Source organism: Drosophila sechellia, chromosome 3R (assembly GCF_004382195.2).
Source record: "Drosophila sechellia strain sech25 chromosome 3R, ASM438219v1, whole genome shotgun sequence".
Lineage (NCBI taxonomy): Eukaryota > Metazoa > Arthropoda > Insecta > Diptera > Drosophilidae > Drosophila > Drosophila sechellia.
In genome coordinates this window covers 22,860,238-22,875,012 of record NC_045952.1, presented here as the reverse complement: position 1 = coordinate 22,875,012, position 14,775 = coordinate 22,860,238, and the positions used below count along the sequence as shown (strand labels likewise).

At 49.5% G+C, this 14,775-nt stretch overlaps 2 protein-coding genes across 3 annotated transcripts; one reads left to right on the top strand and one right to left on the bottom strand.

Annotated features, from left to right (window-relative positions):
* The first annotated feature begins 35 nt into the window (after window positions 1-35).
* Window positions 36-4,874, top strand: LOC6607727 (protein RRP5 homolog). Its single transcript, XM_002032454.2, has 5 exons — window positions 36-190; window positions 247-2,531; window positions 2,595-4,174; window positions 4,230-4,395; window positions 4,462-4,874. Exons 1-5 carry the CDS (start codon window positions 110-112, stop codon window positions 4,628-4,630), a joined length of 4,281 nt encoding a protein of 1,426 aa, XP_002032490.2. The 5' UTR covers window positions 36-109; the 3' UTR covers window positions 4,631-4,874.
* LOC6607726 (bromodomain and WD repeat-containing protein 3) lies at window positions 4,687-14,336 on the bottom strand. Of its 2 annotated transcripts, XM_032723226.1 has the most exons (16): window positions 14,183-14,336; window positions 13,873-13,931; window positions 13,719-13,748; window positions 13,264-13,323; window positions 12,426-12,672; window positions 11,557-12,364; window positions 11,383-11,479; window positions 11,004-11,318; window positions 8,933-10,939; window positions 8,614-8,873; window positions 8,385-8,555; window positions 8,055-8,328; window positions 7,257-7,586; window positions 6,432-7,199; window positions 6,189-6,369; window positions 4,687-6,134 (listed from the first exon to the last, which is right to left on the bottom strand). In XM_032723226.1, the coding sequence occupies exons 1-16, from the start codon at window positions 14,223-14,225 to the stop codon at window positions 5,134-5,136; spliced, it is 6,651 nt and encodes a 2,216-aa protein (XP_032579117.1). In that variant the 5' UTR covers window positions 14,226-14,336; the 3' UTR covers window positions 4,687-5,133. The 2 variants fall into 2 exon arrangements, with proteins under 2 accessions (XP_032579117.1, XP_032579116.1); XM_032723225.1 differs by having other exon boundaries at window positions 6,432-7,586.
* Window positions 14,337-14,775: the final 439 nt, after the last annotated feature.

The window sequence follows — 14,775 nt, the reverse complement described above, 5'->3', positions numbered from 1 at the left end:
TAATTTAGTACCATTTATTAAAATGATTTTCTATATCGGCGCTTAGCACGTGTAGAACGCACGTTGCTCAAATTTTGTTATTTAAAACGCTAAATTACACAGCTCCCGGATGGTGCCGAACGAGAAAAGCTTTCCCCGAGGCGGGACAATCCACACAGATGCCAAAACCGACGACGTGAGCCTGAATATCGTGAGTTTGGCCAGCGAAATATCCGAGATCTCTGTACATACTTTTCTGTCCCACAGGTTTTCGGTGCCTCCCAGAAGAAGGTGAAGAAGGCGCCGAAAGTAAAAGAGAACTTCCTGAGCTCCGAAACCGAGGAACAAAATGGCCAACTGGAGGCCTTCTCCGCGGAAACGCTCAATATGGACACGCTGCAGGAGGACATGCTGGTCATGGGAGTGGTCAAGGAGTTGACAGCCACCGCGCTGCAGATCGCCTTGCCCGGCCGGATGTTCGCCCGCACCTTGGTGGCGGATATATCCGACGCCTACACCCGGGTGGCCAAGGCGGCCATGTCCGGAGACACCAGCGAGTACCACGACCTTACCGAGCTCTTTCAGGTGGGCCGCATCGTCTACGGCAAGGCCATCAAAACAGAGAAGCTGGACACTGGTCGGGTTAGCCTGCTCCTTTCCCTCAAGCCGGCTGATGTGCACGGTAGTCTGCATCACAAGAGCATCAAGAAGGGTTTCATCTTCTCTGGCGCCGTGGAAGAGGCTTTGGAGCACGGCTATGTCATCGAGTCGGGAGTACAAGGACTTCAGGCATTCGTGCCATGCGAGAAGCCAGCTCAGAAGCTACACGTGGGGCAGTTGGCTTTCCTGAAAGTCAAAACCGTTCATCACGACACCCACCAGAGCACCTGCACCTGTGTCCAGGTGGAGCAGGACCAGCTGCGCATCAAGAGCCAAAACGAGACGAATCTCGACTACATTCTGCCAGGCAGCATTGTAAGATATAAGGTGGCCAAGCATCTGAAGGATGGCCTCAAAGGCAGCATCATGAACGAATCCTTTAGTGCCTACGTCAACGAACATCACCTGGCCAACGCTTTGGATACTTTGGATGCCTACGAGTTGAATGAGGATTACAATGCCAGGGTACTCTACGTGATGCCTTTAACCAAACTTGTGTACTTAACTCTTAATCTGGATATCAAAACTGGAGCTGCAGTAGGAAAAGATGATGATGAGGAAGAGCAGGAGGTAGAGCACATCAAGGTGGGTTCCGTGGTGGAAAAAGCCAAGGTTCTCCGCCTGGGCAGCGGTGGAGTGGTGCTGCTTCTTAACAAGAAACTAAAGGGCATTATCTCCTACGGTTCAATCCGGGGTAACTTCAAGGGAAATTATGACAAGGACGAAGTATTGTCCAAATACGGAAGAAAAACCAAGCATAAGGTTCGCATCCTAGGATACGATGTTATCGAATCCTTGTACTACTGCTCCGATGATCCCAACGTGGTCAACGAAAAGCTGTTCTGTCTGGAGGATATTAATGCCGGCGATCTGGTCACAGCGAAAATATTCAAACAGGACGACAAGATTAAGGGCTGGTCGGTGAGGATCGGCAAGGTCAACGGAATACTGGAACAGTTCTATCTGGCACCCAATGTCCGCTACGATGTGGGTCAGTCGTTGAAGTGCCGCGTCCTAGAAGTTAATGCCGAGCGCAAGATCTGCTACGTGAGCAATCGTGCCGAGTATTTGGGCAAGGGAATGAAAATTCTGACTGATTATGCGTCTGCTCACGTTGGAAACGTCTATATGGGCACAGTGGTCCGATGTGAGGACACCTACGTCCTAGTGAAGTTCGGCAATGGCATCAAAGGAGTTTTGCACAGGCAGAATCTAAAGGAAAATAGCTCCTTTTTCGAGGGACAAACAACTAAGTTCCGCATCCTAACCCGCAACAAGGACCAAATCACTTTGACTTTGCCGGAGGACAAGTTCCAGCTTGGTGAGATCTGTCCCGTTGAGATAACCAATGCCTTAGATGCTGGACTGGAAGTTAAAATCACCTTCGCCGCCGAAGATGACGAAGAGGATGAAGATGGGAATCCCAAGCTGGAGGAGTTCGTGGGCCTAATTCCACTGCGATTGTTGTCGGATCATCTGGAGCTGCTGCACGCCCAAATGCGTGTCCATCCCGCCGGCTCCTACACCGATGCGGCCTGCATTATGCAGAACATCTTCAGTTTACGAGATGTCCCCTACTTCAGTGGCCAGCTCACCAAGGATTGGCAATCGGTTCAAGTGGGAGACATAATTCGCTCTTATGTGAAACACGCCACCGACCAGGTGGTGGACCTCATGGTGTGTGTTCGCAACTACAATAAGCCGGTAAAGGTTCACGTCAAGATGCTTCGTCTGAACGCCGTGAAAAATGCGCCCGTGGAGCTAGTTCCGGAGCAACTGCTATGGGTAAAGGTACTCAGCAAGGAGGTGGAAACTAAGACTCTAACAGTGTCAGCAAAGCTTACGGATGTCTGGAGCGGGGATCTTAGTGATACTGCAAAACTGGTCGAAGGGTAGGTTCAAAATATAATCTTATGGAGTACATAATTAGTCTAGTTCTTTGAATTTCTTTACAGATATTTAAATGAAGTGGCGCAAATTAAGGCAGGCCTTGAGGAAGCCTCTGCTCCTATTTCAAAATACTCCATTGGGGAGAAAATCAACGTGGTGTTCAAGGGCATCGATGCGACCACCAATGACTGGGTCTACACAGTGGAGGGCAATGCCAAGGTGTCCGCCCTACTGCTCTCCAGTTTGGCTGGAACTGCCAAAGCTCCTGAGATGGGTAGCAAGCACGAGGCAGTTATTCTATGGGTTGACTACTCCAGCGATGTGCTACTCATCAGCAACAAGAAAGTGGACATTGCGCATATTTCACCAAGCGTCGAACTATCCACGAATCTGATCGGAAAGGCTGGCATGAAGGCCAAAGTGCTGTTGAAATTAGAGTCCGTAGCAGTGTGCTCGCTTAAGAAGGGCACAAACCCGTTGGTCATCTGTCCGATTCGGTTGCACCCCAACGATATCGAAAATTCTGGAAGTGCCGAGTTGCGACAAGGAGATTTCTGCAATATAGCCTTCATCCATGACAAACTCCATATCGCAGTGCCAGAGACTGTTTGGCGCCTCTGGAGAGGAGTGAAGAGAACGGCGGACACTGAGGTAGCGCCTGTAAAAGCCAAGAAGGCAAAAGTAGAGGAGTCACCTAAACAAAAAAAGGCTACAATTGAGGAGACCTCTGCACAGAAGAAAGTCAAAGCGAAAGTTAAAGTGGAAACTAAAGCCACATCTACCAAGCGAAAGGCAGAAGTGGTAGAAAAAATTAACAATGGCCAAAAGAAGACTCAACCCCTGACCAATGGAATTGTGAAAGAGAAACCCAAGCAGAATGGCAAGGTCTTCTTCGAAGATAAAACTCCAGCCAAGAATGCCAAGTCCGAGGCACCAAAGAGCAATGGAGCAGAAAGCAAATCGCGTTTGCCCGGTGTGTCTGGTTTCTGGGAGGATGATGTAAACCAGTCCAAGGACGCATCTAGCGACGAAGACGAGGAGCTGAATGTGGCGGAAACACAAAAAAATGCAGCCAAGAAAAAACGGCTCAGCGCCAAGGAGAAGGCCAAGGCGGAGGTCAAGGAAGAGCAGCGACTGCGGGAGATCGAGGAGCGTAATGCGGATCCCGAGGCACGTCTGGAGACAATCGACCAGTACGAGCGTCTTGTGATTGCCCAGCCAAACAACAGCATATCCTGGCTGAAGTACATCGCTTTCCTTTTGTCCAACACAGAGATTGAAAAGGCTCGCGCCTTGGCTCGCAGAGCGATATCCACGATATCCTTCCGGGAAACACAGGAACTGAGGAACATGTGGAGTGCCTTGCTGAACATGGAACTCGTCTACAGCAACAACTTCGATGATGTGCTCAAGGAAGCCCTCAACTGCAATGATCCTTTGGAGATCTACATTAGCGTTGTTGACATATTAAAGAAGAACAAGAGAAGGGACCGCCTTTCCTCCGTGCTGACCACAGTACTCAACAAGTTTAAAACGGAGCTCAAGGTGTGGCCCGTGGCCGCCGAGGCATACTTCTGGCTGGGCAAGTCTGACCAAGTTCACAATCTGCTCCAGCGCGCATTGCGGGCCTTGCCAAATCAAGAGCGTAAGTTTACTTAAGTTAAAATGTAACTTGTTTTAATTTCATATAACCATTGCAGACATCCCCTGCATTGTGTCCTTTGCCAAGTTGTATGCAAAGCACGATAACAATGACATGGCGCAGACGCTGCTCGATGATGTAGTCACTTCCTATCCCAAGCGAATCGACATCTGGTCGGTATATGTCGACATGCTAATCAAGGCGGGTCTAATCGATTCCGCGAGGTGAGTTTGATAGCTATGAAATATAAACAGAAAAGATGTCTTATTCACTGAATTATATTATTTTAGAAACGTTTTGGAGCGTGCCGTGTTGCAAAAACTGAAGCCGAATAAGATGCAAGTCATATACAAAAAGTATCTGCAGCTGGAGGAGAATCACGGTACGGATGCAACGGTGGCCAAGGTCAAGCAGCAGGCCGAACAGTGGGTGAAGAACTACGCCAAGACGGTAAAGTAGTTCCATCATGCTCCACCTCTTTAGTTTGTAAATTAGGATTAAAATCAAAAGTTACATACAGTGTTTTTTCATGGTACTTTATTCTAAAACTATTTTAAATGAAGTGTGATTCCGAGTGCTACCTTTAAATATATATGTATGATAGTACCTATATATTATAGAAATACATATAAAACGTTGCTTTGGCCATGCCCCCTACACATAGAATGTAGGACTGATGCCAATATTCAACTTAAGACTTGAACATTAAATGAACATATTCTGCCACGGTGTATGATGGATATGGGCTGGCTAACACTTCACGGTTGGTGTTGAGGATTTGACGGATCGGGGTGGGTTGGGTGTGGGATATTGACCGTAGCGGTGACACTGACATTACAATGAGAAGTGACGTGATTTACTCTTACATATTAATCAATAATAAGAAATAAGACTCTAGCAAATGTTACAAAGGTTTCTTGATTTAGCAATTAGATTTAATTTATACATAAAACAGTCTGCGGTCACTCCTTGAAGATACCGCGCGCCTTGGCAGACGGCTTGCGCACCCTGCCTCTGCTGCTAACGTTCAGCCGCTGTTCATCCGAGTCCACCGAGGTACCGTCCTCGTCTTCCGCCTGGTCCCGCTCGGTGGAGGCCTGTGATCGCTCCTGAGAGCTGGCATGAGCGTCGCCGTTACGGATTCGTTTACTCCGATGGGAATATCCAGCCGCCGCCTCTTCCTCCTCGGACTGCTCATTGTAGCGCGGTCTCTTTTGGTTGCGCCCGGCTCGCTGGTTTCCACCCCGGTTGGCACGACGACTCCGCGGCACAACATAGTCGTCATCGTCGTCGTTATCGTTGGCGATGGAGTTATTGGATGGCGGGCGACGTGTGCGGCGCAGCGGACGCTCCTGAGTTGTCGCGGATGAGGAGGAGGTTTTTGCCTTGCGCCTCGGGCGACCATTGCTGGGCGAAACGTAGCTGGTCAGTGGCTGATTGTCTTCCGAGTCGGAGTCTTCATCCTCATCTTCGTAGCTCTGCGAGCTGGAGCCTCCATCAGTGCCCTCATCGGAGGCAGCAGCCTCCTCTTCCTCATGATCCTCGTCGTGCGAGTTCGCCTGGCTAGCGCGACCACGCCGACGCCTTGTGACCACGTTGCTTGTACTGTTGCTGTTCGTGGTAGAGGTGGGCCGCCGGTGATTGGCTATGGCTGAGAGCAGACGCGAGTTTTCCAGGACATCCAGACTGGTATCCAACTCGTCGGCATTTCGTTGGTGGCGCGAAAGAATGCGGCGCGGTGCCCTCGATGAATTCACGTTGCCTAGGTAGTTGTGATCGTGGGTGGAAACCGCTGGTTGCTGTTCTGCCCGTGATGCTGCGGCCGAGGACGTTGTGGAGGTGGCATGAGAACGGGTCATATGGGTATTCCGTTCTGGCGGCGAGGCTAATCGACGGCGCAGGCTCAGCGGATGAGGGGCCACTGTTGCGGTTGAGCTAGATTTTGCAGGTGATTGATAATTTTCTGCAGGAAAAAAAAACAGTGAGCTACCGCTTATTGAAACGAATTCGAACTTACTTTGCTGATTGTTGGCCAGCGGCTCGTTGTCACTGTCGTCGTCGTCATCGTCGTCACTCTGGGCTGGACGAACGACGGTGTTCCGGTTCGTGCGTAGCTGGCGAGAAGGACCGGCAGCCGCCTGAGCCAATGCCGCTCGACTGGTAGAGGGCACGTCGTCCTTTGTAGGTGTTGGCAGTATCTAAAAGTTAAGAAATATGTATTACAAAAATGCAATAAAAGTTACTTAATGTGGCGACTAACCTCCTCGGCTTCCTCGCTGTCTTCTTCCTCTTCCTCCTCCTCCTCCTCCTCTTCAATATCGCTTCCACGACCCCAGTCCATTAGCGCCCTCTTGGCGCTCTGACGCGTGGGTCTGATAACAGGAGAGTCCGTATCGGACTCGATTATGCGCCCGTTGCGCACTGGCAGGTGGTAACTGTGATCATTCTCGGCTCCAAGATGCGAAGAGGTTCTACTTCCGTTCGCCCGAGTGTTCCGTGAAGGACTTTCAAGGCTGGAGTTGGAGGCAGCTGCGGCACTGGTACTCGGGCCATTGCCAATTGGTTGCGATCTGCTGCTTGCCGAGCGTCCCTTTCGACGTCCTATCTGGCTATCCTGTGTGCTCTCATCGTGTTGTGAGTGAGATGCCGCCTCTTCTGCGGAGCTGCCTGCTATGCGACGTGTCCGACGTGGCAAACTAGGGCCAGGAGCAGCATTGGCTGGACTTTTGTTCAAACGTCGCCTCTTGCTCGAGTGGCCATTTGTCTGCCTGTTGCTGGACGGACGTGCGGCACCTGGTCGTCGCCGACTGCTGCGTCCCTCGTTGGGGTTGTAACTGTCCTCGGAATCGTTGATATTGGAGTCATCGCTAAGCCGATGCCGCTGCCTTGCCCTGCGCGTGCGTGTCTGCTGGGGAGAACTGTCATTGGATTGGGCTCTTTCCTCTTCATCGCTGCTGGCATCCGACGTGGCCTGCGCACTGGTTTCCTCCTCCTCTTCCTCCTCGCTACTGCTACTTTTGCCTCGACGCTGTTGGGCGGCGGATGAAGAAGTCACGCGGTTGGAGCCAGAGGAACTAGCACTTACGGCCACACCGTTTCGACGACGAGAGCGCCCCCTCGTTGCTGCCTCTTCCTCATCATCATCATCGTCGTCATCATCATCATCCTCCTCGTCCTCTTCTTCACTGGAGTTAGCGACTGGCAACCTTCTGGCCGCTGCTGTTGGCTTTTGATTGCGGCGCGTGGATCGCTCCTTTTTGATTCGCTTGTTGGGACTGCTGCTGGAACCGCGTCCTCCTCCACTGCTGCCGGACTTGTTTTTATTAGCGCGCCTTAATGCCGCCTTCCAGCTAGTGACCACTGTCTTGATATGCGACTCAAATAACGCACTGAGTCGCAATGTCATGGCATAAATCTGAAAAATAATTGGAAACAAACGATCAATTAGTATTGGTTGCAAAACGGTTGAAACTAGTGCGTGGCGAAGAATGTTAGTATTACAGGCTGGGAGATGAGAAACCTTACCGCTAGATTATCCTACATTAGATGATAGTCACGGAGATCGTCATTCATTTGGTTAGACATTATATCAAAATGTTTTGATGGGTTATATATTTTTTAGATTTTTTTTTTGTTTTACATTTTTGATGGTCATGAGTTGGGGTGGTTAATTTGAAGATCGAGATTGAAGGCATGTTCACGGAAGGCAAAAGAAACGTAAAGAATAGATGGATGAGCTTGCATGTGTGGCTACGTGAGTGAGTATGGGATGGGGTCACAACATAAACGAAAAGGCAATAGCTAAGAAAAAGGGGGATATCTCAGTCTTGGAATGCAATAAATGACGATCTGCAACCGATCTGCCAATCTGCTCTCCACTCACCCGTGAGCGCTTGTTGGTGTTGTAGTTCTTGGAGTTTTGGAAGATCAGTCGCACATCCTTGGCAAAGTCCAACGGATCATCGTAGTTGCCGCCCAGCAGATCCTCCTTTACAGTGCGCAGATCCATTGGAGTAGCTATGATCTCCAGGTAGTCAGGGAAGTCGATGGTGTCAACGGGCTCGCGGAACGGCGCCGAATCTGTCCTCGCCCACATTAGATCAAGCAGTTGGCGACAATCGGCACGCCAGTCCCCTTCCGAGTGAATTCGAGTGGATCTAAGAAGATTGGGTTGTTGAGTCATATTATTATTAGGCATTATATATATTCTTACCGCCTGGCTGAGGATACTCTTTGCCTAGCTGCTGCTGCAGCTGCTGAAGTAGTTGGTCCTGTGCTGGTCGATGGCACTACATCCGAATCTACCTCGTTCTCCGACTCCGACGAATGGTACACATCCGCAAGCTGGTGGTAAACAGCAGCCACATCTATCTCATCCGGTTCCCTAGAAGACGAATATTTTAAAACAACTGCCTTTTTAAAACTTGAATCCCTTCCCGCACCTGATGATCCTCAGACAAAGATCTGTCACAATTCGCGAATGCTTGACGATAATGGCGTGCCGGCGATTGTACTGCTCCGCATTGGTGGCCAGGTAGCGCACATCGAACTGGGCTGAGGTTATTCGGCGGTAGAAGTGATTCTCAAAGCGAGACTTAATTGTAGTCAGGTCAATGGGATATTCAATCAAATAAGCGTAGTCCGGATATATGTTAAGGTCGACGGGGGCCAGGAAATGTTCCGCTATAGAGAGACGCATAACCTGTAAGAAAATCAATTAATAAAAAAATACGATTAATAATATTTAAACCAAATTCTTACCTGCTCCAATCCATTGATAATGCGCCTGCAGGTGCCATCGCGATCCCCTCTGTGCCATTCCTCGGACTTGGGCTGGTATAGAGTGGCGCGAATCTCCTCAGGCAGAACTGGAACAGCACCTCCCACCTCGTCCGGTACTCTTTGCTGATCGATGGGTTCCATGTCCCAGGGACTCATAAACTCATACTCTCCGTTATCCCAGCGCACGCGGAAACACATGAAGGACGAGTCGGGGAAGTCAGCAGAGAGGGCGTGGCGCGATTCAATCTGACCCATCCACCAGCCGTCGACAATCATGCAGCGAAACCGGTCACCAATGCTCCAGTTGCGCTGCACTGCAAGATCGAAGGTCTGGCGCAGCACTAAAAAGTCCAAAACGTCGGGCATGTCGTGGTACTTGATCTTGAACGTTGTCCCCGTCATGTTGCCCTCCTCATCGATAATGGCCAACTTCAAGCAACACAATCGGGGTGGGCGGATTTCGTACTTGATTCCAATCACACGCACCAGCTCGTGGTCGCGCAGTGTGTGAAAGTTCCACGGCTCCGAGCTGTGCGAGAGCTTATAGACCTTTTTCAGGCGGACTGCATCCAAGTACTTTGCATGTCCTTGCCGGAAGTAGACCACCTCATCACCCATCTGGGGGTAATAGGGTGCCTTTCGTGGAATCACCTCAGATAGCCACTCAGCGGGACGATAAAGCTCCGGTATCTCTCCATTTGCATCTGTGGGCGGAAACAAAACAGTTTTACGACCAACCTTCCGGGCCGTAACCTGCCCACCTCTGGATCTGCCCGCTCGCTCATCATCGCTGCTGTCATCACTACTGCGTGGTCGCCGTGAGAGTGGCTTACGCTTGGATCTTTTTGGTGGTTCCAGATTCGGGCCAGGAGTATCCGCCACCCAGTCAGAGTAATCGGAACTGTCCGTTTCCGACTCATCGCTGCTGTCCTCTAGGTTTTCTTCCACATTCGAGTAGCTGGTGTCGCCGGATGAGTTGCTGGACACTTCTTCCTCCTCTTCCTCGGGTGGCTGCGCTACCTCATCGTAGTGCTCCGGCTCCTGATCCCGAACAGCGCGGGTGCGATAGGCGGGTTGTGGTTGTCCGCCAGCTGGCTGGGGTCCACGTCTTCGTCCAGCTCTTGCGCCGCCGCCATTGGCTCGCGTGTTTCGTGGCCTGCCCACGCTTCCTGGCTGCTGCGAAGATGCTGCACTGGCAGTGTTTATCATGATGGGTCGGCGGCGCATTTCGCGTTTGTACTCCTGCTTTTCAAACTGACCGGCAGAGTAAATAGTCTGCTTAAGGTTTTGCAACTGGGGATACTTCATGGGACGCACATAAGTGCGACGGATGAATTTCAGAGGCAGCGCCTGTTGGAGTTGTGCCTGGCCAGGTTCGGCTGCAGGTTCTGCCGGAGGTTGAGACGGCCCTGCTTGATCCTCAACTGGCGCAGCAGCTGCAGCACCCCATCCTTGGCGAGGCGTGCTCAAACGACTGCCCAGGACATTGCCACGTGAGGATTGTCTGCCGTTGGAGTCCGGCATTTGACGATTGGTCAAACGTTCGAACGACTGGTTGCCGTTGGTCGGATTGGCATCATTGGCATTTACATTAACAGACTGCCGATTGGCCAAGGCTGCAATCATGCGGTCGATATGAGAGTAGTTAGCTCCCTGTGGTCCTCCAGCAGCAGCAAGGGGCAACGCTGCTGGTGGAGCTTCAGCGGGTGCAGCGGCCACAACAGCATCTCCACCCGCACCTCCATCGTCGATTACTACGCCATCCACGCCTACCGTAAGATTTGGAATCAATTGGTCCAGGCTACAGCTCTCACGACCTGGCACAAATCGTTGAAACCTTGATGGATGCGGGTTGCCATCTGCATCGACCAGGAAAGGCGGGGGCATAAGGTGCGGCATTATCTGCGTCTGCTCGTCCACCACATGGTGCTGCGCATCTCTCAATAAAGGTCGAAAATCCGTGTGAAAAAACAGCTCCGTGGGAAGCTAAAAAGAAAAAATACATTTAACTATATCCTTTTGAAAACCTTTGATTCCTCAATCTACTTACCATTTTGTACTTTTCAATGCACACGCCCAAGCCAAAGATCAGGATGTGTCCATGCGAATCGGTGGCAGCTATCATTGTGCCATCCGGTGACCACTTGGCATCAAAGACACTGCCATGGCCTTGGCCATCGATGTCGTTAAGGAAGTTGGCCACACAAACGCCCTGCTCGATGTCCCACAGAAATACCTGGCCATCGTGGCCGGCGGAAAGAAGGACATGCTCATCTCTTGGGTTCGACTCAAGCACATAAAGCTCATCCTTGTGCCCACGCAGAACACGATGCAGCTTGGCTGACTTCGAGTCCCAGATTTTTATCTGTTTTTAAATGGGATAATTATTTATAAGTAAATGTTTAGCACGTTTTAAGACGGATTCTTACAGTAAAATCGTTAACGGCGGTGATGACATAACGGTCCGAGGCATCCCACGCCACCATGGTTACCTTAAGCCTCTTTCCCTCCTCAGGTTCCGGGCAGCTGCAATTTAATTACAAAGTTATTAGTTTTCATTGAATTCCTAGCAAGCTAGCAACATTTTAGAGACTAGCACTCACCTGACCAGACGCTCCGTCATGCATAGTTTGGAACTTTTCCACTGCTGCGACTCAAACGTCCAGATGTGTGCTGTGCCGTCCTTGCTGCCTGAAATAAATCTCAGTCCACGATGCGACCACTGCACCGAGTCCACGGCATCTGTGTAAGCTTCCGTCTCCAATATTCGTTTCGGACCGTCCTCGCCCATCATATAGACGCGCACATGGTGATCGGCAGATCCAGCGGCCAGAAAAATGCCTCCCGGGGAAAATGTGGTACACATCATCTGAGCTTGTCCGGGCCGCAGTTTCTCATGATACTGCGTTGGCTTCGGGGCAAACGTGATCTTTTGCCCGCGCGGCGTTGAGTATTGCCAGAAGGCGATCGACCCATCTGTGCTGGTGGTCACCAGATATTTTAGATCGCTACGTGGCGACGGACAAAAATTAACCGAAGTTATCATGCCCGTGTGAGCAGACAATACGGCGATGGGTGATGTGGTTTGCATGTCCCACACTCTCAGTATGTGATCCAATGACCCGGCAGCCAGCATCGTATTGTCCAAGTTAATGGCTATGTCTGTAATCTCGGATGAGGCGCCTCGCAGAGTGGCCAGCAGGCGGCCATCTGCCGCTGACCATATCTTTATAAGCAGATCATCGGCTCCGGTGATGATGTATCTCCCTGTGCGATCAAACAGCACGCAGTACACCGAGGACAGGTGGCCCACAGTGCGCCGGAGCAATTTTGTCCGGCGGTAGAGGTCCGTGGGCACGAGGAGCTTGCGACGTACTTCCCCGCCGTGTTCCCGTCCAGTTAGAACGCGATCTTTGGAAATATAAATGGATTAGTCCCTGAAATGCGAATAAAACTCTATCATGAAACTAACCTAAGTTGTGGGTCGGCTTCGTGAGGAGCGAATCCGGCAGCGAGACTCCATTAAGGCGGGTGCAGTAGTCCCTTAAAGATCGATGGCAGTAGACGGTTTCCTTGGTTCGCAGGAGGTTCTGGCGCCCAGTACCCAACAGCGAGTTGATGCCCGGCACACTGGGCGGAAGCTCGCGATCCACCAGTGGACCCAGACGGCTGCATATTTCAAGCAAGTGATTGGCGCCAATATGCTTGTACTTTCGTTCCTGCGAATTCAAAATCAAAATTTAACGTATTCCTATCGATTAGTCGATAACCAGCGCGATAGCTTCAACAAGGTATGCTTGTCTCTTTCACTCGCGCACAAGTCAAGCCAAAGTGGTGGTTGCTTGCATGTGTCTGTGCGCATGGGCATGTGCATGTGTGCGAAAGCAAAATGTCGGCTGGTTGCAGCTAATTGTTAAAACTAAATTACAACGCATTTGTTTAAAAAATTAGGATTTTTCAAAATTTACAATTTTTACGGAGGTTTTAGAATTTTTGCTTTCCACTTTAGCCTTTTACGAATTTTTGCAATTTTTTGTTGTCTTTTTAATTAAATAATTGCTTACTTATTTGTTAATTTAACAGTCAGAATGATTGATGTCTTTAGTTGTAATGTTTTTTTTAATTAACAACTTAATTGGATGGGCAACTTTTTTCTCTATTCCCTCACACGATGACGTCACAAAGGCGCGCGAACGACAGAGACGGAAAATGCCGCAGCAGACACACACTTACGCAAGACTTAAATGCCGATCAAAAGGCATTAAACGATAACTTTGAAAAGCTAATTGATTAATTATGAAAACACTCACCAATTCCTCAAAGGTCTGCTCATGCTCGTTTCCCTGCCAATCGAGACGACGCGGCAAAACCTGGGAATTGAAAGGTGTACGTATATAGAGACGGGTGTAAATATATATGCATGCATGTTTGACTCTTATCACTTGCACTCCGTGACGTCGACGATGACGTCGCGGGAGCATCCCTATGATTCCATTTCTTTTTTCATGTTTTTCTCTTTTTTTTTATGGACTATATATTCACGTGGCCCCAGCAAATCCACAATTCAGTCTGATTCCCAACTCTGAGACAAGCGGACGTACAAGTGGGTTTTTCGTCGTTCGCTGCCGGCAGCAGAAACAACAACAAAACCAAAACAAAGCGTATAAACAAACGCGGTTTTCTATTTTTTTTTTTTGGCCCCCCCCTCATTTCGAGTCGGTAATATCTGTACCAAAAACACAGCAGCAGCCCCACTAAAACTCACCTTCTTCTCCTCGAGTTCCCGGATCAAGACCTACAGTTGGATAGAATTTAGTTTCAGAATTAAAGTAAATGTTTGTAAACAAAACGAAATTGCGCTCTTTTAGCGCGAAATCCGATTCCAATGCGATCTCGCGCGAGCGTTGCTTTCAACCCACCTTCGCCGTCTCCTCCAGCGGTCCCGCGGCCAGGAACTTGGAAATGAGGAAGTACAGCTCTGCAAGATAGGGAATTTCACGGGTTTTAGTGCAACAAGTTGTCGGGAACGCGCTCGCTGGGAGTCGCCAATATGCCAGATATATCTGGCCAAAGGGGCCCGTGCATTTCGCTTGGCCAAACGCAGTCGAAAAAACGCAGCCATTCGATTCGAAGGGCGAGCGAAACACAGACACACATTTCACAAAGTCAAAGGGGCTGCGTTTGGTGGCTCCGTTGGGCGCACTCGCTGCGCCACCGGGCGTTACGCACCTGGCTTTAGATCATCACCGGAACTGGGCTGTCTAGTTTCCATTATTCATTGCGAATTGCAGCTCCGATTATGACAAAATTGCAGTTGCTTTCTTCTAAAATTCTTTTCGCAGCTTCTTCTTCCCGTGTGACACTCGATTGCCATTCACAACGAATGACATGCTAACGCGTATCGTATAGTTGGTGGCGGGGCTCACGAGATGGCTATCGACTCTCAGCCAAAGGAGCCAATTTTCGTATTTGAATTTGAGATGATGCCCTGAAAGACTTCGCAGGATTCTACAATCTGAGATATTAACATCAAATTGAGAATTTTAATTCTCAGTCAAACATATTCGGAGCCATTGCTTTGGAATTTAAACTTTTTATTAAAATAATCTTTAGAAGCTATTTGAATAAATAAACAGTTTGCAATTATTCGCTTTTGATTTTATATTGTAATTTAAAAGCTACTATACAAAATAGTGATAACTAGTTTACTGATTTAACTCAACAAACAAGTGAAATCTTATATATTTTCAAATTTTCCCATTGGTATCGATTATTTTCAAGCTATGTTGCACTTCATTCCGTAGCCATGGCCAGGACAATTT